Source organism: Mastigoproctus giganteus, chromosome 8 (assembly GCF_048544385.1).
Source record: "Mastigoproctus giganteus isolate SK-2022 chromosome 8, ASM4854438v1, whole genome shotgun sequence".
NCBI classification, from domain to species: Eukaryota; Metazoa; Arthropoda; class Arachnida; order Uropygi; family Thelyphonidae; genus Mastigoproctus; species Mastigoproctus giganteus.
The window spans coordinates 111,938,367-111,963,329 of record NC_143582.1 but is presented as its reverse complement, the minus strand read 5'-3'; the positions used below and the strand labels follow the sequence as shown (position 1 = coordinate 111,963,329).

The window sequence follows — 24,963 nt, the reverse complement described above, 5'->3', positions numbered from 1 at the left end:
TATATCTGTGTGACACCATGTCTCTAATATTCCAACAATATCTGCCTTTGATGTCTTGACCAGCACTTCAAATTTATTTACTGTACTCCTTAGCACTGGTGTTCATGCAAGTATACATGTACCTGTTCTTACTCTTAGTTGCCCTAACACAGCTCATGTATTTATTTGTTCCATGACAACTACCACCAGTACCTGAAAACTCCAGCACCCTGCCCTCCAGACCACTGCTCATTCTAATAGAAGCAGTGCAAAAATCACTTTCACCTCTGCCTGCGGCTACTGTTAATCTTTTAGTCTGTGTATCCCTCTAAGCTAAAAGTTTTCCGACCCACCTAATGCTGCCTCAAAAGCATCAGCAAACACACTTGCACTCCTATTTAAGGGTATCCCATCCCTGTAGAAGCAGTCTCTCCTGTTAACAAGCATAGGCCATTCTGAGAAAAAATTTCTCCCCAGGACCGAAATGATTGACAAGGCTCTCATTATGTACTCCCTCCTATCATCTAGGTTTGATGAACGAGAGTAGCCTGTACGTACGTAGCTTTTTGCCGCTACTGGAACAGAGAAGTTTTTCTGATTTATTTTCTGTTTTATTAGCTTAAATTGGCATATTAACTTATTTTCTAGAGTGGCTTTATATTCTATTTACGATACTTAGATAGAGATTTTGTAGGTATTACAGTACTTAGTATCGGATAAGGGTATCAAATCCATGTGTTTACCGTTCGTAAGTGGCTGCCATAGTTACGCGATACAAAATATCTCGAACTAGATAGCATAAGCTTAATATAGTATAGTACATAATATTGTCAATCAATAAGATAATTAATCTTGTTGAACTTCATTGTCAATTAAATTGTACTTTTAAGTATACATATAACGACTTAGGTTACGTAACAAATAATTAGTAAAAAATAAATAATTAATACTTAACTTCATACGGAAGTTATATAAAGGGATTTCGTAGATAACACTCGATACTGAAACATAAATATAGCATTATAACCGTGTTGGGATACAAGTTCAGGGTTTTAATTTTGTACTGAAATTGAAATTTGATTGAAATTAAATCGAAATCATGACTCAGACCAGAGCAGCAAAGTAAAAGGCTCAAGCTAACGGGAGTGCTGTGGCTCAGGAGAGAAATGAGTGGGGCAGTTGCCCTCTGAATCACAGCCTATTAAAATGCACTACTTGCTTGATGTTTGTAGAGCAGTCGGGTATGGGACATGATACTGCCATGGGGGATGTCTTTGTGTGTGCGCGATGCAAGGAGTGTAAGGAAATCAGGCGACAATTCAGCGTTGTTATGGGCCTATATGAGAGCTTGAAGGACAGGGTGGATGCCCTCCAAGGATTAAAAGTGAGGGCCCATCAAGCTCTCAGCTGCCCACACCAATGCCAGAGCTTGCACTTGGTCATCACGCAACACAGCAGCAGCCCCCAAGGCAGAATGCGCTGGTCCCAAAGGAACTAGTAGTTGGTGACTATTGGCAGTGAAACATGCTTTGTAAAAAGGATAGGTGGAACAGGACCAGGGTATGTCTGCTAGGAGCAAAGGTTGATGACGTTGTAGAGCGGATATCATCTTTTAAGGGCACAAAAGGTGATATAGTTGTACACATTGGCACTAATGATATTAAGAGTAGGAGACCGGCAGAATTACTTAACAAGTACAGGTCACTGTTGAAAAAAAGCCATAAATTAGGGTTGAAATTGAAAGTGTTTGCAATTCTGCCCAGACACGATAGGAGGGAGTATATGATGAGAGCCCTGTCGATCAATTCGGCCCTGGAAAGATTGTGCAAGGCTCAAGGGGTAGAATTTTTTTCAGCCTGGTCTGTACTTGTTAACAGGAGAGACTGTTTCTACAGGGATGGGATACACTTAAATAGAAAGGGTGCAAGAATGTTTGCTGATGCTATCGAGGCAGTGTTAGGTGGGTCGAAAAAATGCTAGATTGGGGGGGATACAAAGACTAATAGATTAACAGTAGCCACTGGCAGAGGTGAAAGTGATTCTTGCACTGCTTCTATTGGAATGAGCTGCAGCTTGGAAAATAAGATGCAGGATATTTCAGAGACTGCTGGGAATCATTGGGGTACAAGTAAACACATGGGTTGTGTTAGGGTAGCTAAGACAAAGAACAGGTGCAGGTATACTTGCGTGTACACCAATGCTAGGAGTTTAGTAAATAAATTTGATGAATTTGAGGTATTGATCAAAACATCAAAGGCAGATATTGTTGGGATTTCAGAGACGTGGTGTCACACAGATATAAGGAATGCAGAACTGGAATTTGGGGAGCACAATGTCTACAGAAAGGATAGACAGGATAGAAAGGGAAGAGGGGTTATGCTATTAGTTAAGAAATACATAAAATCCAAGGAAGTGAAGCCAGTCAACATCGCTGGACAGTGCAGTGTCAAGTCAGTTTGGTGTGACATAAGCATTGGGAGATCAAAATTGAGAGTAGGAGTGTGCTATAGGCCTAATGACTCTGATGAGTATAATAAGAAACTGTACAGGGAAATAGAGTGGGCCAGTAAATCAGAGAGTCTTATAATGGGGGATTTTAATTTCCCAGATATTGACTGGAATTTGGGAGCTGGTCACTCACACACTAGCAAGGCTTTTGTAGATTTATTGGATGATTGTTTTCTACATCAGCATGTTCGGGAGGCAACTAGTGGGAGTAATACTCTTGATTTGATTATCAGTAGTGATTCTTCATGCATTAAGAATCTGCAGATAAATGAACCACTAGGTGGCAGTGATCACAGTGTGCTGAAGTGGGATTTACTCAAAGAGGTAACTACCATCAGGGGTAAAGGGAAGGGTTATTGCTTTCGTAAAGGCGACTATGATGGACTGAGACAGTATTTAAATTCTATACAGTGGGACCAACTGATGCTGTTACCAAAAGCAAATTCAAAATGGGAAGCATTCAAAGAACTTATCTTGGAAGCTACTAGGCTTTCCATACCAACTAAGAAATATTGTTCAAGGTTTAGGCCTAAATGGATGTCAGATGAACTAATGAGACATATGGCAGAGAAGAAAAATGCATGGGATACATACAAATTAACACGTGACACAGAAGCCTATGATAGATACAAGTTGATATGCAACCAAGTTACAAAGGAGGTTAGGCAGGCGAAGGCAAGGGATGCAAAGAAAAACAGCAAAGAGTTCTTTACTTATGTAAACTCTAGAAGGAAGGGGATGAATCAGATTGGTCCACTTGATATCGATGGTTCAACTGTTGATGATCCTGCTCAGGTAGCTAACAAACTAAATGAATATTTTGCATCAACATTCACACATGAGGAGTTATTCAGCGAGGGGAATGCCAGAGGTGTATTCAACTCTGGCAGTAAGCTAGAGAATCTTGTAATAACTGAGAGTAAAGTGGAGGAGAGATTGTTGAAGATAAACACAAAGGCGCCTGGGGTGGATGGGATCTATCCAGTTATATTAAAGGAGGCAGCAAAGGAAGTAAGCAAACCCTTAGCCATAATTATGAGAGCTTCCTTGGACTCAGGGGAGGTACCCATGGACTGGAGATGTGCAAATGTGACCCCAATTCACAAAGGAGGATCAAAGGCTGACACAAGTAATTATAGACCTGTGAGTTTAACTTCTGTTCCCGGAAAATTAATGGAGGCACTGGTTAAAGACGCACTGCAGGATCATCTAGACAAGACTTCAGTTATAGCTCGGACACAGCATGGTTTTGTTAAGGGGAAGTCTTGCCTGACCAATTTGATTGGATACTATGATGCAGTCAGAAAAGAACTGGATGCAGGGAATAACTTTGATATTATATACTTGGATCTTAGAAAGGCTTTTGATACTGTTGCACATGGAAGACTGCTGCACAAATTGGAGCAGTGTGACATTGGAGGCAAATTGCTGCTATGGATAAAGGGGTGGTTGAGGGGGAGAAGACAGAGTGGTAATCAATGGACACTACTCATCGTGGACTAATGTTATTAGTGGAGTCCCTCAGGGTTCAGTATTGGGTCCATTATTGTTTTCTGTATTTATAAATGATATTGATGATGGTATATCAAGCTTAATGTCCAAGTTTGCAGACGATACCGAAGGTTGGCAGGGTTGTCAAGGACACTGCTGACACTATGCTGCTACAACAGGATCTGGAAAGGTTGAGCAGATGGGCTGAGAGGTGGCAAATTAAGTTTAACATTGACAAATGTAAAGTACTACGTATGGGAAACAGCAACCCCAGAGCAACGTATCAACTCTGTGGTACTACACTGACAGTGGTAGAGAATGAAAGGGACCTGGGGGTGGTTGTGCAGGCAGATATGAAGTTCTCTGAGCAGTGCAGACGGGCTGCAAGAGTAGCTCAAGGTGTATTGTCAATGATATATAGGAATTTTTCTAGCAGGGATAAGGAGGTGATTATTCCCTTGTATGAAGCAATGGTCAGGCCACACCTAGAGTACTGTATACAGGCCTGGAGGCCTCATTTCAAGAAGGATGTAGAGCTGCTGGAACGAGTACAGAGAAGGTCAACAAGACTAGTGAATGGAACAAAGGGGTGCTCTTACGAAGAAAGGCTTAAGTTTTGCAAATTACAGTGTCTGGAGACTAGGCACCAGCGAGGTGATTTATGCACCTGAGAGTGCATAAATTCAAATTGAAGAACGGCAGATGTAGGATAGGTGTGCGGAAATTTGCCTTTAGCCAGCGGGTTGTTGGTTGGTGGAACAGACTTCCATCCCTTGTCGTGGAAGTTGATAGGCTAAATAAGTTTAAGGCTCAGCTGGACAGGTATTTCGAATGAACAGAGGGGTGAAGTGGAAGTGGTTATTTTTTATTTATTTATTTTTTTTTTTTGGCTGATTCTGCATAAGCTTGCTTTCTTGCATCAAATGCCTCTACTAATGCTAATGTCTGGGCAGAATTTCAGACACTTTCAAATTTAACCCTAACTCACGATTATTTTTTTTTTTCAATATTGACCTGTACTTGTTAAGTAAATCTCCTACTCTTAACGTCATTAGTTCCAACGTATAGAATATCATCCTTTGTGCCTTTAAAAGACGATATCTGCTCTACAACATCAACTTCTGCCTCTGGCAGACATACTCCGACAATGGAGTCACCGACGATAAGTAGCTCCTGTGGGACCAGTGCATTCAGTCTTAGAGATTGCCATTGTGTTGCCCGATGCACAAGAGTGAGCCCTCGCATTGAGTTGGGCAGCTTGATGGGTCCCCCACTTTAATACCCTCGAGGGCATCCATCCGACTCTTCAAACTCTCACAGGTGCCCATCAAAACGCTCACTTGACAGTTAGTTTGACACTCTCCGCACCTAGCCCACACAAAGATATTCTCCTTGGCTAGATCATGTCCTGTTCAAGAAAGATCCGTAAATATTTCACAAGTCACATTGTTTTAGGCTGTGATGCATTGGAGAATCGCCCCCTCAGTTCTCCCCCAAGCCACAGCTCGCCTGCTACTTTGCACCAATTGCTTTGCTGCTCTAGTCTGGGCATGATATCCAATTGAATACTATTAATTAACAATGAAAATTAATAAAATTAATTAATTATCAATACTACACTATCTAATAGATTCCTACAGGCAGTGATGTATATATGCTATGTAATTTTACATTAGAGCTACCTATTTATCACAATTAAAAAATTTGAATTCCCTACCACTCACTCTATATAATAACAATGGCAGCAAGATTTGAACGAAATGACGGTTTTACATATATTAAGTAGTAACCTACAAAATCTCTATCTAAATTAAAAATAACGAGTAACTAGGACTATATAGCTATTTATAAAGTATGATGTGATATGACAATTAAGTAAATAAAATGGAAAAGTTTTCAAAAAACATTTCTTGGAGGTTGAATTCACTGCTTTCACTTATGACACTCAATGCCCTCTGGTCTGGTGGATTGTTCTGTGTTCCACTGCAACAGCCAACTTTCATCACAAGCAATTACAGTACTCAAGAAAGTCTGAATGCTCTTAAATTTTTTTTCAAAACATCATCACAAACTTTTTCCATACTTCAATTTTCAGTTAAAATTTGTCTGTTGCTTTGTCTAATTCTTATGCAAACTGAGTTCTTATGCAACGATTCTAATGCTTAAACAACTAACTTCTAATCAATGTCCTTACCCGCTCCACATTTTCATCAATTTTCATGGATAACTTATTGATAGTTCGTCGTCTTCCATATTGTCTCTTCCTTCTAAAAATATTTTATGATATTTAAACATGAAACCTCTTGACAAGAACCTCTTGAATATCTTCCTCATCAACTTGATTTAACAACTTGTAGCTTTCAGTTGGTGCTTTCTTTAGTTTTGTTAAAAATTTGAGGTTGATTTGTTGTTCAATTCTTTTGTCTCTCAATTTTCCAGAAAACTGCAAAAACACAATGTAATGAAAGGCTGTCTCTCACTGCAAAGTGAATAAATGTATTGGAATGTGACTTTGAAGACAACCAGAGAAAGATTAAGGTCAACTGCTGTGCCTGTTTCACAGAGGATGCTTGGTGTGTAGTGGCTGCATGCACAGTGTCATTATTTAATTTCCACACCTTGTATATCCCTGGTTGAATCATTAATGCTGCAGGCTGAATTGAAGGGCTGGATGGTTTCCTGAGGGCTGTGGTTTTGCCTAATATTATTGAATTGACTTACTTTGCTGACTATTGCTGCCTTGATTTCTTCTCTATTGAATAGAGAACATATATTCAGCAAAGAAATGCTCTCCCCACTCCCTATCCCAGATAATTATTAAATAAAGTTATCTGTTTTTTTTTAGTAATCGTACATATCTATAGTATCTGAACATTTATCCATAACTGCAATATAATCTAAGCACATAGTGGGCATAATGTTAGGGTCCGGCACCACCTGCAGTTTCCCACATCTGCATTGTATGTATGTACGCTATGAAGAAATACAGTACTACTGTAAATGCCAGAAAAGTGTTCTATGTTGAATGTGAAGTGTTGTGTTCTGGCATTTGACTGCAGGGCACCTGGCGGGACCCCACATTGCTAGGAGGTAGCCAAGCAGCCCATTATTCTCTGGCTTGTCTCTGCCAGGATAGCCTGGGCTTCCTAGAGATGGAGACAAAAAAAAAAAAAAAAAAAAAAAAAGTAGTAAAATTAGTGTGGAGGAGCAAAGCAGTCTAGAAAGGGACGGAAAGTAAGAAGTATTGAAGATGTATAGGAAGGCATCCCCAAAGAAGATGGAGAGGACTCCAGGTGAGTTAGGTATAGGGATGAGGAAGCAGAATGGACCAGTTAGTTTGTCTGGTCCTGACTTTGGCAAGCAGACAAGTGGCAGCACAAGATACTATGGGTTCTCTAGGATACACATCAGGTCTTCTAAGCTTGGATCCTTCCTGATAGGGTTTAACATAGGATTTCTTATCACATCACTTGGTGGGAAGGTGTTGATGGTTTTGAGGAAGGGATCTTCTCCTCTTGAACAGCTTTTGGGCAAAGTGCATGAAGACTATATTCTTTGTTGCTATACAGAAGGTAATGTTCCTGGTACTTTGAGAGGAAGGTCAGTCTTATAATTATTTGACTTCATAGAGAGGACAGTCATGTATCAAATATGACCAGCTCTCCAGTGCTCCACATTGGCACTACATATCCTCAGTGACTCCAAGGATATGAGTTTGGCTTGTGATGGAGCCATGTCCTGTCAAAAGGAATGTTGTATGAAGGCCAGGGAAAAAACCATGTTGGAAATTAAGAGTAGATCTTGTCTAATAGGGAACAAATTTCTTTGTTATTTCCCCTTTGGTGGAATTCATCTATCTGTTCTGCCAGGCCTGCTGTAAGTGAGAGGCAAGTCATCTCTTCTCTCCCTTTGGGTTGTTGGTGAGATCTGTGGTAAAGTTCATGAAAGTGACTGATGTACCCTCAGATGGTAAAGGAGCCTGCATCGGACCACCTCCAGGTCCAACAGAAGGATGCCAACACTTGCATTACATGGGTGCTCACTGTATAGCAGGCCAGTGTGATGGTGAGCAGGATGGATCTCTGGATGGTATCTAGCCTTTTCCTAATGGTTACGAGAGCAGCTCGATGGTACCAAATGCTTGAGGAGTAGGTTACTGCTGGTAGGAAGACCACCCTGTAGAAGAGTGAGCATGCAGAAGTTGAGGCCCCAATCCCTGCACGTAACTCTGGCTACCAAGGCAGTATAGTTTCTAATTTCAGATGTGATAGGAAGGTGAGACCATAGTCCAGCACTATGCCAAGGTATTTTAGCTCTGAGATTGCTTTTATGTAGGTGGCTGAGGATGCTCAGCATCCCTGTTTGAAGCTATACTGGTTGGCTGAACTAAGGTTTGCTGTGTTATAGTAGCTTTAAGTCTGTGCAGATGAGGTATTCAAGATGATTGCTCAGGACAGATTAACAAGGCAATGGGTTGATAGTATGTGCAGGATTCTGAAGGTTTTTTAGGATTCTTCAGGATTAGGTGCAGGTTTGCTGTCTTCTAGTCAGTAGGGAAATTTCCATTCCAGATACAGTAGTTTAAGAGGTTGAGCATGAGGTCGGATTGTGCTCCATGGTTTCCTGATCCGGGCATTTTTTATCCCGAAGTCTGCAAGTGGCTGCATGTAGTTCTTCAGTGGAGAAGGGAGGTTCTATTTGCTCTGAGTTATAATCATCATCCTGGCAGAGTTGTAGCTGTTCTTGGATGTATGGATCTATTGGTGGTTGCAGAATTCAGTTCAATATATTATCTATGGAGCTTTTTCCCAGGTTGTTGTAGTGGCTTGTGAGGTTGTCATGACTTCCCCTCTGAGGATTTTGTTTGTTGTGACCTTGTACACAACATCCCAGGGGTCAGTGTTCCCAGTGGTGGAGACCAGGTGCTCCCATGTCTTCTGATTGCAGATGTATGTAGGTTTCTTATTTCCCTGTATCTTTGCCTGAGGTGTTCCACCTATGTAGCAGGCCAGGATTTCCTGGTGCTTTGAAAGAATTTCCTCTGGGAGTTAACTTCCCTTCGTAGCTGTTGGAGCTCTGGACGGCAGAATTCTTTCTTGGTATGACTACATTACAAGCTGTTGTGGTGGTGGCAGAAGTGACTTTTTTCTGGTGCAAGTCTGGGTCAACTTGATAAAAGTCTTCAGAGCTCAGATGCTGAACCAAGGTTTGGAGCCTTTCCCCAAAGAGGTCTCAATTTGCTTTTGAGATGGCATACCTATTTAATGAGATCCTGGAGACGAGGGTTCTATTGGAGGGTCTTGCCATATCATTTGAAGTTGTGCAGGAATCCTAGGCCATCCGTGCCATCATCTTAGTAACCAGGGTGACATCTACAGTGGACTCCGACAAGGTGAGAAATTCTTCTAGCTGCTGGCCATTCCTGCATCCTCGTCCATCAGCAGTTCTGCTAAACCAAGCGGGAGATCTACAATTAACATCAGCTCCTATAATGATCTTTTTGTTGGGTAGCAATGCATGGACAGTATCCAGGTTCTTAATGTAAGGTATGAAATCAGCCCCCGGCCTAAAGTGTAAGGTTCCAAGGGACCTAATGATATGGGCACATGCAGCTTAGGCTGTGCACAGGTTAGTAATTTTTGTTGCTGTGAGGTCAGGGTTCCTCATCACAATTGCTGTCCATGGTGTCTCCTCTTTGGTCTGAATGATCTTGAATGTCAGGGGGTAGCTCCTGACTTGCTTGGAATGAGTATAAGACTCTTGCAAGATTAGAATGTCAATACTTTCTTCATTGGCCTTTATTCTAATCTGGTCTGCCACTGACTTAGCCCACTATGCATTTATTTGTAGGCACACTTAATAACATCTGTATTAAATCATTTAGGCCGTCATTCCATAATCAATCCTGGTCTAGTGCAAACTCTTAGTTTTTATATAAATCAGACATTTGTTGTCCCAGATTGAATGATTGTGTGGCATTTTTTTGGGCCTTGCCGTTTGCATGGACAAACTGTTTCCTTGTTTGGGTATGAGTTGTATTTGTGGCCATTTTCAGCACAGTGGCAACAGCTTGGGTGCATGCATGTATGAGTTGTGCCCAAATTGGTAACCTTTGAACCATTTTGGGACAGCCACATGTTCCTTAAAATGATTACTGCACCAGTTTATGTAGACTACATTCTGATTGATGATTGTGTTCCAGACAGTGTGTGCAATTTCAATTACTCAGTTGACATTACTTCCATTTCTGGATTTCGTGTAGTACTTTGGAGTAACCAATTCGTCTGCACCAGTGTCCAGAAGTCTCTTTGGATGCTGCCGCCATACAGTTCTTCTCTGACTTGAATCAGACTTAGATGTTTATCAAAATCAAAAACAAAGATGGATGGTGCTTTCTTCTTCGGTGGCTCTGCTGTAAGCTCTACATTGTTGGATTGTTAATTATTTCATTGGCTTCTTGGCTGGTCTCTGTTTCTATCACAACACCAACATTTCAGATATTTTTTGAGGTCAGTAATAACAGTTTGTCTGCAGGGCTTCTGGGTCAGTAGGTCTGTAGACGACCAGGTGAGGTTGTTTGATGATTCTTCTTAGGATTAGGTGCTCTGTTTGTGCTTGCAACTGGTTTTGGGATCCTCACCTTGTCAGCATAGGAAGAATGGGAGCGCTGTTGCATTTGTGTTTCCCGTTCTTCTTGGTAGGCCTCTAGCTTGGTGAGGGCTTTTTCATTCTCGATATGGGTGTTTTAATTAGCATGAACTTCATCTTGATCCAGATTTGAATAATATCCCTTCTGAGGGCAGTGGTGATATGGTTGCTAGACTTTGCCATGAGGATCTCAATCTCCAACTCGAGAGCCAGGACCTGATCCACAATGGATCTCTCAGGCAGGGTGGGCATGTCGAAAATAGTAGTTGGTGCATTTTTCTCAGTTGGCTTGCTTGCCAAATCTGGTGGTGGTGGTGGTGGGGGCATTGCCAAATCATTTGAGCTTGGAGGCTCACTGTCTGATCTGGGGGTCTGCTTTTTATTTTTCTTGGTACGTGCAAGTTTGGATCTAGTATTCTCGGGCTCTTTCTTCTTTTCAGATGGTCTCTGGTTCACTTTGGTAAGCAACAGGGTGGCAGCAAGCTTCCTGTCCATGCGATCTAACTCTCCTTCTGACATTTAATAGCAGTCTGGATAACTGGTAAAGTTTGGATTAACCGTGTTATAGGATGCTAGTTGCATAGATCTCATAGAGACTAGTTTGTTTGTTTGTTATTTGATTTTTAGGAGCATTAACAACTAAAGCCATATTGCTCCGGGGATATGCGGTGGCCATTCTCTGACCTTTCCGCATCCTCCGTATTTGGTGGTCACAGGCTCGAACTCTAGTCTAATCAAGAAGCGTGTGCTACGCACTGCTACTCCTGCCCACCTGGCTACAGAGGTGTCAACAGAGACTAGTGCCATGATGGGAGAGTCTTTGCTGAAAAACGGACCAGGCAAAATTTATTTTGGACAAAGAGAATTTGCCCAACGGTAAAAATGCTCGCAAAAGGCCGGTTCAAACGTGTTTTGCCTAGTATTTTTATGGCGAAAACCATGGTGAAATCAGTTTTTTTCAATTGGTCAAATTTAGGGGAGTTGCCATGGAACCAGTTCTTCAGTTGGCACTTTTTTGGAAGTTTTTCAAAATTATTTTTTTTTTTTTTTTGCATTCTGAATATGACAATTTAATTTTTTAATTAAAACATTGGAGTAGTATGCAATAAGGAAAACCAGAAACACAAGCGGGTCAGTAACCAAAGAAAACTGCGCTGACAATCTAAGCTTTTCTCAGGTAGCACAATCTAAATTTAACCATTTGCTTCAGGCATAACCAAAAGCAAACCGAGGAGTAAATAGTAGAAAGTGGAGTATATAACTTTGACCTTGGCAGGAGGTTTAACTGACCAGCTATGGTCTTTGTCATACTGCAGGCAAAAACAGAATAGCACAGCATGTAGAGTTAAAAAGTGAGTTATGAGTTATGACCAATCAAAAAATGAATAAAAGTAAATTACCTTTTCACTTTTTGGTAAGCTAATTTAACCATCATAGAGATAAATAAGATCTTGACCTTCTTGATGATATGAAATACAACTGTTCTTTTTATTATGAACACTAAAATTTCAGAGGACAGAGCAAAAAAATGGTGAGCTTGTAATAAGCCGCACACATGCACCCCTCCTTACAAAATGTACTGATGATCAATTAGGTTACCCAATGTTTGTCCCTGTGATGCTAATGTGGTATAATCAGATGTCTTTTATCAAGTGGGTGACAATAATTGTTCAATCCACTGATCTACAAATCTGAAGCAAAGTACTTTGTGTATTATCATCTGTCAGTAGCCAATTTTGACAGTATGTTGTTTATGTAGCAGTTTCAAATTGGTTAACTTAATTTTCATAAAAGTGAACATCTATCATATAGACTGTATATAATTTTTTGTTACCATGCATTGTAATTATGGTTATTATTAAGCATTATGCTGCTATTTTCAGAAACATTCAAGAATTTTGTAAAATATTTTCAAATATTTCTCAATTTACAATTTGATATAAATATGCCTTCTCTTCTCAGCAAATGTATGGTCTTTTATGGACTTATTTACAAATAAGTCTCAACTGTATTATTAATTTGAAATATATACATTAATGATTCTAATTTATGTATTATTTAAAAATGTATATATATATTATATAACATACAAGAATTAAAAATTGGTAAAAATTTATGTAAAACATGAAATACAGCCATTTTTACATTGATAATCACCATCTATAACAAGTTTACATTCATTCTTCTACATCTGCAGTAGTCCTACAAGCAGTCATGAGCAGGGTTAGTTAGGAAGTGGCATGGCAATCAATTAGCCAAGTATAGTTTGATTTAAAGTTCAAGTAAATTGAAATGTCCACTTATCTGAATAAATTAATATTTTGTCAGATATAAATTAAATATTCCGATATAAATCACACCTTTAAAAAAGTATATGCTGACTCCTCATCTCTGTTATTGTTATCAATGAGCTCTGAGTAGGTGTTGAAAGTTTCAAACTTTCTTCTTGTCCCAGATTAGGTTACATTGATCTTAAAGAGAAACTGAACTCCGATCTATTCAGTTAAGTTGATTCCAAAGTTGCAGTAAATCTGGTATTCATATAATAAATGAGACTAGGTTTCACATTCTTTACACAGGCAGGAGGGTTTGTTTGTTATTCGGTTTTTAGAAGCATTAGCAACTAAGGCCATATTGCTCCGGGAATATGCGGTGGTCATTCCCTTGACCTTTCCACATCCTCCGTATTTGGTGGTGACGGGCTCGAACCCCAGTCTAATCAAGAAGCGTGTGCTCCTTCCCACCTGGCTACAGAGGTGCCAGGCAGGAGGGATCATATACAATTCACAGATCATGGAGTTTTTGACTGAATGACCTGTGGAAAAACAGGTTGCACAGAAGCCAGGAGAAAAACGATTGGTTCACCACTCTATTGATGAAAGTAATGTCTGGTATGAACGTTTTTGTTACACATAACTTGCACTCACTGTCCAGTCTTTCCAGTTTTGACATTTTTTTTTGTTTAAAAAAAAAAAAAAAAAAAAAAAAAAAATGTATTTCCATATTTTGTCTACGATCATTCATTAGATACTATATTCCAGCATACTGGTCCTATATTGAGCCGTTTGAGCATCTCTCTTGTAGACATCTTTAATTAATTTATTGTATTCTCCTAAATATCTCTTTGAATAAATTCATACAATTGAAATGAACACTGTATGTCTCTAAATCTTTTAATGATGCTCCCTCCCACCCCAACCATATTGAGTCCAAAACTCCTTGGAAGTCTATAAATATTCCTAATAAGTATTTTTCTGTCATCTGTTCCACAATATCCACTACTTTATGAATGGAATCTATAGAACTGTAACCCCCTTTTAAAACCAAACATTATTTAAAGATATACCTTGTTTTTCATATTGATGGATTAAATGGGTTGTAATTATAATTTACCATTATAGATAATAGTGCAATGGGTCTATATGATGAGGGAGAGTGTGGGAGACTCTTGATTAATAATGCAAACAGCAGTTTTTCAGAATTTAGGGAGTCCTTCACTTACATATTGGTTCTACAACACTTGGAGAATATCGGTTTTAGTTCATGGAGTCTTATAACCATTTTTACTTATTATAGTTAAGAGCATTTCTATCTCACTCTCTTAGTTTTCTTGATAGCCTCTTCTATAGGTCTGCCAAGGTTACCAAGAGTTGTTCCACCATGGAACAACTCTTAGTAACACTACTTCACAGAATGAAGTGCTTCCCTAATTATGATTTGCTGTATATATTCTGTCAACACTGAGGCACTTAAATTACTTAACCATTGGCATTTAATTTTTTGAGGTCTTCATTAATCATCTGTAAAATATTTTTACTTGGTTCTTTTTGGATTAATCTTCCTATTTTAAAGCAGTAGTTGGTATTTGGATAGTGTGAGGGATGTCAAAGCAAAAGTGATACAACTGTGGTAACTTGTCTAATCTTCCTGTACTTCCTAGTTTTGCAGTTTTCATTGCATGGAGGAGGAGAAAGCAAGATCGCGATGTGTAGAACAGAAGGTTTTCAGAATCTCCAGCATCTAATCTTAGCCGGTGGCCAGCAACAATATCCTCAAACTTCTCCCTTTCATCAGACCCACACGTGTACCAACCCTCATGAGCGGTCAGCAGAACCTGTTGGAAAAACTACCACGAAATGAAACCACTATAATTGCAATCCAAAATATCAGATCACTAAATAAAAAGCTAGACTTACTTGAAATACTTCTCTCCCATTCCACTGATATCTTTTGCTTGCTGAGACACCGATGACACCTAATCAGGACTCTCCCTTGTGAAATTCCTGCAAATTTCCAGGTTCACTACACTTCCACTTTCCTCTCAGTTATCACAAAATCAGGCTTCTGTATCACCTGATAATTTATATGCATTCAACATATTAATCTTCTTTACCACAAGTCTCATCAGTTCAAACGACATTCAACAAGATCTAAGCCCCGAACAGTATCTCTTACTTATATATAAAAAAATAGTAGTAGTAGTAGTAATGGCAAATTATGCAAGAAGGCAAACTTATATAGCATCAGCCAAAAAAAAAAAAAAAATTCTACACAGTTCACACATCCAAACCCTCCATGAATTTGTCTAGTTCTTCTTTGAATTTATTTAACCCATCCTTTTTGAAAATAACACATGGAAGCCTGTTTCAACCATCAACCACCCACTGGCTGAGGCAAACTTCTACACATCTATCCTGCAACCATCCTTCAACTTGAATTTATGCTCCCAATGCATAGTCTCAGCAAGTGGAAGAATCCCAACAGCACTGAGCCTGCTCAACCAATCAGATCTCCCCACAGGTGCCTAGTCTATGGTCTGGAGACACTGCAATTTGCAGAACTGAAGCTAGGTAAGAGCAGCCTTCTGTTCCCTTCACAAGTCTGGTTGCCCTTCTCTGCACCCATTCCAGGAGATCTATATGCTTCCTAAAGTGTGGCCCCCCCCCAGACCTCTATACAGTACTCAAGATGAGGCCTAGCCATTGCTTTAGCCAGTGCTTTAGCAATGGCTAGGCTGCAAAGGGATAATCACCTCCTTATCCCTGCAAGCAAAATTTCTGTTTATCATTGACAAAACCCCATGAGCTGTGTGACAGTCTAAAAAAGTCCTGAAATCCAATTATATGAGGCTGGAATAATTTTTTGCATCCAGTTGCTTGGTCACTGCATCATAGTAACCTATCAGATTGGTTAGACAAGACCACCCCCTTGACAAATCCATGCTGTGATTGCAGTATAATTACATGTCTGTCCACATGGTCCAGCATTACTTCTTTAACCAGTTATTCCTTTATTTTGTCTGGAATAGAAGTTAAGCTAACAGCTCTGTAATTACTCATGTTGCCTTTTGTTCCCCCTTTATAAATTAAGGATACATTTGTACATCTCCAGTCCACAGAGACCTCCCCTGAATCCAAGGATGCTCTCATAATTATGGCTAAGAGTTTGCTGCCCCCATTGTTGTTAGTGCATCGGCTTCTGTGGCCATAATGCACCTCCCAAAGTTTTTGCATTTTACTCTGATCCAAGACTGGGCCGGGATTCAAACCCACGACCTTTGGGTTGCCAGGCAGGCACTTTACCCACCTGGCTAGCCCAGTCGCTCCCCCCCTTGTAAATCCCTTAATATAAATGGATAGATCCCATCCACCCACGTGCCTTTATGTTCATCTTTAACAATTTCTCCTCCCCTTTGCTTCCTATAGTCTCTCAGTTATTACATTTGTCCACAACCTGAGCACAGTCGTCAACAGTTAATCCATAGACATCAAGTGGCCCAATGCAATTCAACCCCTTCCTTCTGTTGTTAATATACCTCTCATAATCTATTGCTACTGGGCCGTTCTTTGTCAAGTGGCCTAGGGGTCCCTGCTCGACCATCTTCAATTTTGTTGAAACTTTTTTGTGGAGGTCACTTGTGTTATGCGGAATAAATCACAAAAAAAATTTTCAAAGTTGCAGTGTTACTGCTGCATAACGGTGAGAGGTAGTGCTCCAAAACTTGGTATACCTAGTTAACTTTTGGCAGAGAATGCAAAACTTTCGGTGTCCAGGCTCAAAAACACACATTTTTTACAATGCAGTCTAAAACTGGTACCAAAAATTTGTCATGACAAATTTAAGCAAGACTTTTGAAAGTCATAACTTTGAAATAAAAACCTTTGGTACCTTCTTCTTTGGACATTCCACTTACCAATTGCATGAATTCAGCTAATCTAAATATCAGCCTTGTTTTCTGGCTGAATATTTTCCTTTAAAGATTGACTAAAATTTGACCTATCTTAAGGGGCAAATATCTTAATGTCGGACACCTTCAATTCTCTCATTTTTGCCACCACTGGAAAGAGCAGAGTTCCAGTAACAAGGATCATGTTTTATCTGTTTTGTGTCTTTGCACTTAAGGCCTTAAAATTAAGTCTAAACATCAAGTAGTTTTATGTGCCGTATTGTTATTTTGTGAGATCTTTTTTGTTGCAGAACATTTCCTTAATCCTGCCTAATGTTTAGAATAATCTATAGAGTATATTCTATAATTCTGGAATATTCTAGAATCGTACAAAAAAAAGGTATAAATAGCTGATATTTTAACCATGCTGTTATTAATGTGTTTTATCTTCATGATGAACAGTTTGTTTATTTTGTTTCTCTAATTTTTATTGTTTGTAATAAAGTTAATTCAGTTTTCATTGCTTGCAGAAACGTCCACTTATTAGTCAACATGAAAGCCATGGAATCAACAGATTCTGCTGGAGATAAGCTGGACTTATGCACCATCAGTCATATGGATAATTCTAAATGTAATGTGCTATCTTATACACACAAAACTGGGTTAAAATTATTTGAAGAACAACGGCTGATAGGTCGACATTGTGGATTAAAACTGGGTGAAGAAAACAATTTGTCTACATCATGAAGCTTTGCTTTTGACAAAATTTTAATTTTTGCAGCATTCATGTTGCAATCCTTTCCAGAAGAAAAATCATATGGTGAAAAAAAAGTTTACAACCAATTGATTTGTCAATGACAGACTACCTGAAAGACATAACAAAGGTAGAAGACATAAAACCAGGCCAGAAGCTGTGCCCATCATGCCAAAAAGCAGCAACAGGAACATCAACTTCATCTGGATCAGGCCATGATGACAAAATGCATGTGACTGAAAGCTTGAACACAAGTTTGATGGGTATTGGTATTTCTCCTCTGAAATTTCAGCGAATGGCTAAAAGAGACTCAAAAGGCTATGCAAAAAGGAAGGCAAGTCAAGTACAAGATGCCAGTAATTGCCAGTAAAATTGCATCTATTGGTGGCTTGGATCAAAATGACATCATGAGCCAAGTGCAAGTCATCAGTATGGAAATTGCTTAGATTAGGGATGCTGAAAGAAAAGTTGATGGTATCAAGTCATTCAGAAAAACTTCAAATATTAACACTAGCTCCAGTTAGTTGGTCCATAAAGAAAACAATAGAAGAGTTTAGTAGCGTCTCAGAAAGAATGGTCAAGAAAGATAGAAAACTTAAAGCAGAAGGAATCATGGCCATACCTGGAAAAAAGCAAGGAAAAAAGCACTAGCCATGGCAAGTCACCATGTGATGGAATTGGTGGAACAATAAAATGATTGGCAGCACATGCAAGTCTCCAATGCCCAATTGAAAACAGAATTTTGTGACAAGCGTGTGACTGGAATGAAATTCTGTTTTGTTTCTAAAGAGGAAATTGAGCAAGTAAGGCCATTTCAAGAGAAAAGATTCATCGATGGTCATACTATTGCTGGAACAAGAGAAAATCAAATCACTTCATTCCTATTGATGCAAGACAGATTTGGGTTTTCAGAGTATCAAATGACACATCATCATTTGTAGCTCACGTAGATCAGACTAGTGAAACCAATATTCAATATGTGCCAATTATTAATTTACAACTTGGCCAATACATTGCCTGTATTTATGACAATAATTGATGGATTGGAAATATTTGTGAAATTTCATTTGAAGAACATGATGTATTGGTAAATTTCATACATCCTAATGGAGCAGCTCGCTCATTTCACTGGCCTGCTAGACAAGATGTCTGCTGGATTCCTGAACAACAAATTATTGCCAATCTTCCAGCTCCAAAAACAACAATGGGATGACAATATAGCTTGCCTGAAGTAGTAATATCAACCATCAATGAAAAATTCCAGTCCATTATGAAGCAGCGATTCAATATCTTCACACTCACTTGCTTATTTCAAATTGTATTGTGTTTTAAATAAATTTTGTTCCAGTTATAACTTCTTTCAAGCTTAGAAACCAATAGAACATCTTTGTGCTTGGAATCCTGAATAAAGACCACTTTTCAGGCTTGGGAACTTGCACTAAAGAAACTCATTCAATTACTTTTCTTGCCATTTGCACCCTCATTGTTAAAAATACAGATCTTTTTGTGCATTGGCAATATATCCTTTCTCCTTAAACCAAAGGGCAGAGTAATTGCAGAAAATTTCACTCATGTAAATGCAATGGTTCTATCCTTATTGAGATATGAAACTTCACCATCAAATAAGTATGCAAATATTATGTGGAAAATATAAAATGTTTAAGGCAATTTTTTAGGCCTTAAGTAGAAAGACAAAACTGAAAAACCACATTGTCTTGTTGCTTAAAAGCTGCTCTTTCCAATGGTGGCAAAAAACAAGAGAATTGGAGGTGTCCCACATTAAGATATTTTTCCCTAAAGAAATTTTGAGTCTATCTTTGAAGGAAAATATCTCAGCCATCAAACAAGTATAAGAGCTCATATTTAGTTAGGCTGAATTCAGGCAGATGTTAAATGGACGCCCAAAGAAGAATGTACCAAAGGTTTTTATTTCAAAGTTATGACTTTCAGTCTTGCTTAAATTTGTCGCAACAAATTTTTGGTACCAGTTTTAGACTGCATTGTAAAAAATGTGAATGTTTTTGAACCTGGACACCAAAAGTTTTGCATTCTCTGCCAAAAGTTAACTACGTATACCAAGTTTCAGAGCACTACATCTCAATGTTGTGCAACAGTAACACTTAACTTAAAAAAATTTTTTTTTTTGATTTGCTCCGTGTAACACAAGTGACCTCCTCGAAAAAGGTGCTAGTGCCTCAAACATACTATATTTTTAACTGAATTTTTGCACAGCTTCTTTGGAAACCTGTTTAAACATCTACACCAAGTTTCAAAAAAATTGAAGATGGTCGAGTAGGGACCATCTTCAAAATTAGCCACTTGACATAGAATCACCCTACTGTATGACTGACCAATCCACAAGTTCCAGCCAATATCTAGAAAGTTAAAATCCCCGCATAAGACATTCTGATTTGCTAGCCAATTCCATTTGTCTCTATAGGTGGTCATTATACTCATCACAGTCATTTCACCTATAACACATTTTTGTCTTCCCAGTGCTTACGTCACACCAAACTGATTCAGCACTGCACTTGCCACCATGTTGACTGGATTCAGAATATATAACAAAGACATCTCACAATTAGTAAGACTAAATGCAACGTTATCTATGAAATACAGACATATAAAACAATCGTTATGTGATAGTATGAAACATCCTATCAAAGCATTTGATATGTCAGCATTAGGGTCACACAGAGAGCCTATGTGAAATACTTGATGCAATGTTAATGCTATCAGTGCTCAACATCATTGGAATCACCCAACACATTTCATTAAACATCTCTCAATCCTACTTACAAATAGCATTTAAGGCATGTGCATTCGATTTCTAAAGCTATCACTACCAGGATTGACAAACACTGAAATTTAAACTTTAACTCTTCCCACTCCCATGAGTTAAAGAAGATTGCAAGGCTGACTACTTATGACCCTGAACAGCAAGTCTAACACAGCAATCATTCAACCCGTCAACAGCAACCTACACAGACTCACAGTGAAGTTTTCTGTTAAACTTCATGGTTAAAATTTTAGAATTCTTAGTTAAACCCTGAATGATTTTTCTGTTATTATGTCTGATTCCAAAGGACCTTAGTACAGAAAACTGGTTATTTCATTAACACAAAGCCAGAAATAATAATAACATGAAAGAGTTCCAGTGTGTTAATGAACAGACATAATATATATTTCCCTTTCAAAAGGACATTCTGTAAAAACTCATTTACCTTATTAGCTTCATCCTTCAGCTTTCTGCCTTGTCTACTCCTTGCAAAATCATCTGCTAGATCCCTTATTTTTTTTCCATATTTGGCATATATAGGATATCTGACATACTGAGGTTCAGAACTATAAGAAAACACACGAAATTAATTAAATATTTAAAATATTCATAAAACTACACGAGTTTGAAATGAAATGAATGTTTTATATGGTACGTTGGCAAACTGGCTCCTATAAGCTAGCATTATTTTCATAATTATAGTAATGTTTGTAGATGCTAAGAGCAGATCTTTATTAAAAAATATACACATTTATTTGAAAGTAAGTTTTGATGTATATTCTTAGCTATTATAATTTTTATGGCCAGGTACAAGATAATTATTTGCAGACTTATGTAATTTAATATTTCAAACTTTTTTACAAGAAACCATATTTGTAGTTACTAATTTTTGCTGACCCCTTAGCTGTGCTAATGTAAACAAGGCTGTTTATAATTATTTATATAAAAGATTAACAGCTATTTATTAAAAGATTAACAGTAGCTGCAGGCAAAAGTGAAAGTGATTCTTGCACTGTTTCTATTGTAACGAGCAGCAGCCTAGAGAGCAAATTGCTGGGGATTTCAAGAGCTGCTGGGAGTCATCATGGAACAAGTAAATACACGGGCTGCGTTCGGGTAACTAAGAGTAAGAATGGGTGCATGTATACTTGTATGTACACCAATGCTAGAAGCATAGTAAATAAATTTGATGTTTGTGTTTGTTATTTGGATTTTAGGAGCATTAGCAACTAAGGCCATATTGCTCCGGGGATATGTGGTGGTTATTCCCTGACCTTTCCGCATCCTCCGTATTTGGTGCTCGCGGGCTCGAACCCGGTCTAATCAAGAAGCGTGTGCTACGCACTGCTGTTCCTGCCCAACTGGCTACGGAGGTGCCTAAATTTGATGAATTGGAAGTGCTGATCAAGGCATCAAAGGCAGATATTGCTGGAATATCAGAGACATGGTGTCTCTGATATCCCAGATTCAGATTGGGGAGTACAATGTGTACAGAAAAGGTAGGAAGGGAAGTGGGGTTATGCTGTTAGCTAAGAAACACAAAATCTAAGGAAGTGCATCCAGTTGACAAGGGTGGACAGCGCAATGTTGAGACTGTTTGGTGTGATATAAATACTGGGAAAGGGAAAATGAGAAGGAGTGTGTTATAAGCCTAATGACTCTGATGAGTACAAACAGTTGTGCAAAGAAATAGAGTGGGCCAATAAATCAGAATATCTTGTAATGGGGGATTTTAACTTTCCAGATATTGACTGGAACTTGTGGATTGGTCACTTGCACACTAGCAAGACTTTTGTGGATTTATTGGAGGATTGTTTTCTACAGTAACATGTTTGAGGGGCAACCAGAGGGAGTAATACCCTTGATCTGATTACCAAGCAGTGATTATTCATGCATTTAAGAATTTGCAGATAAAAGAACCACTAGGTGACAGTGATCACAGTGTACTGATGTGGGATTTACTTAAAGATGTAACTATCATCAAGCATGAAGGGAACGGCTTTTGCTTTCATAAAGGTGACTACAGTGGTCTCAGACAATTTTTAAATTCTATAATGGGATCAACTGATGATGTTACCAACAGTGAATTCTAAATGGGAAGCCTTCAGGGACTTAATCTTGGAGGCTACTAGGCTTTTCATACCAACTAAGAAATACTGTTCAAGGTTCAGGCCTAAATGGATGTCAGATGAATTAATGAGGCTCGTGGCAGAGAAGAAAAATGCACGGAATGTATATAAATTATCAGGCGACACACAAGCCTATGGCAGATATAAGCTAGTCTGTAATCATGTCATAAAGGAGGTAGGCAAAGGCAGAATATGAAAAATCTGTGGCAAAGGATGCAAAGAAAAACAGCAAAGAGTTCTTTACTTATGTAAACTCTAGAAGAAAGGGGATGAATCAGATTGGTCCAACTATTGATGATCCTGCTCAAGTAGTTGATAAACTAAATAAGTATTTTGCATCTACATTCACACATGAGGAGTTATTCAAGGAGGGAAATGCCAGAAGTTTATCAAACTCTAACAGGAAGCTAAGTGATTTTGTAATAACTGAGAGCAAAGTAGAGGAGAAATTGAAGTTAAACGAAAGCAGCTGGGGGTGGATGGAATCTATCTAGTTATATTGAAGAAGGCAGCAAGGGCAGTTAGCAAACCCTTAGCCATAATTATGAGAGCATCCTTAGATTCAGGGGAGATCCTCATGGACTGGAGAGTGCAAATGTGTCCCCAATCCACAAAGGGGGTTGAAATGGTGACACAAATAATTATAGACCTGATAGTTTAACTTCTGTTGCAGGAGAAATAGAGTAACTGGTTAAATAGGTGATACAGGATCACCTAGACAAGACTGCAGTAATAGTTCAGACACAGCATGGGTTTGTTAAGGGGAAGTCTTGTCTGACCAATTTGATTGGATACTACGATGTGGTCACAAAGGAACTGGATGCAAAAAATAATTTTGATATCATATACTTGGATTTCAGAAAAGATTTTGATACTGTTGCACATGGATGCTGTACAAATTGGAGTGGTATTGAATTAAGGGCAAGTTGCTGCAATAGATAGAGGGATGGTTGAGGGGAGAGATGGCACAGAGTGGTAAAAAATGGACACTGCTCTACGTGGGCCCAGCACTGAACTCTGGGGTACTCCACTAATGTTATTAGTGGAGTACCCCAGAGTTCAGTGCTGGGCCCATTGTTGTTTTGTGTATTTATCAATGATATCGATGAAGTTATATCAGGCTTAATGTCCACGTTTGCTTATGATACATAGGTTGATAGGATTGTTAATGACACTAAAGACAGTACACTACTGCAACAGGATCTAGAAAAGTTAGGCAGATGGGCTGAGAGGTGGCAACTGAAGATTAACATTAACAAATGCAAAGTACTGCATATGGGTAGCAGTATCATCATCATCATCATCAGCCATTTTCAATCCACTGCAGGATGAAGGCCTCTCCAGCAACTTTCCAGTTGCTTCTGTTTTGAGCACTGGACATCCATTTACTACCCACAAACTCATGAATTTCATCTATCCATCTCCGCCTTTGTCTTCCAGGTTTTCTTCTAGCTCCTCTTGGATACCATTCTGTTATTTTCTTAGTCCATCTGTCATCATGTCTTCGAGCTATGTGTCCTGCCCAAGACCATTTTAGTTCTTTAGTTTTGATAAGAATGTCCTTTACTTGAGTTTGTTGCCTAATCCATGTGTTTCTCTTCTTATCTAACAGTCTTATTCCCAATATGATTCGTTCCATTCTTCGCTGTGTGGTTCTCAGCTTCTCTTCCATTCTTTTGGTGAGTGCCCAAGTTTCACTTCCATAAGTCATGGTGGGGAGTATACATTGGTCCATTATTTTACGTTTCAGCCAAACTGGGATATTGCTCTTCAGTATGTGACTATATTTCCTGAATGCTATCCATCCAAAATTTATTCTTCTCTTGACTTCCAGCCATTTATCATTATTACAGCTAATAACTTGTCCCAGATAAGTATATGACTCCAACTTTTCAATTACTGCTCCTTCAATCATTATTTCCCTTTCTGTGGCATACTTGTTCACCATTACTTTTGTTTTAGCCATATTCACCTTTAGTCCAAAATCCTTACTAGCTGTGCATAACTGATTAAGATTTTCCTCTAATTCTTTGGGATCATGGCTTATGACCACAATGTCATCTGCAAATCGCAAATGGTTTAGGTACTCTCCGTTCACATTGACTCCTTTCTGCGACCAGTCTAATCTTCCGAAAGCTTCCTCAAGGGCAGCAGTAAACAGCTTCGGAGATATTGTGTCTCCTTGTTGAACTCCTTTCTCAATTTTAAATTTCCTACTGTCTTTGTCTAGTCTAATAAAGGAGGTAGCACTCTCGTATATTTTCTTCAAAATCATAATATATGGGGTATCAATGCCTTGTCTTTCCAGTGCCCGAAACATTGCCTTATGCTGTATGGAGTCAAATGCCTTTTCATAATCCACAAATGCCAGGCATAATGGTGTTTTATATTCATTTGCTTTCTCCATTAGCTGTGATATTACATGAAGGTGATCCATAGTTGAGAATCCTGTCCTAAAGCCAGCTTGCTCTTTCGGTTGATTCTCATCCAGTATTCTTTCTAATCTGTT

General features: G+C 38.8%; 1 protein-coding gene across 3 annotated transcripts in view; it reads right to left on the bottom strand.

Annotated features, from left to right (window-relative positions):
* LOC150081774 (uncharacterized) overlaps positions 1–24,963 on the bottom strand; it is a 144,099-nt gene that overhangs the window by 39,433 nt on the left and 79,703 nt on the right. For all 3 annotated transcript variants that reach the window (XM_090379641.1, XM_090379643.1, XM_090379642.1), the window contains exon 4: positions 20,771–20,891. In XM_090379641.1, coding sequence (XP_090235767.1) covers positions 20,771–20,891 — 121 coding nt within the window. The remainder of the gene's footprint in view (positions 1–20,770; positions 20,892–24,963) is intronic.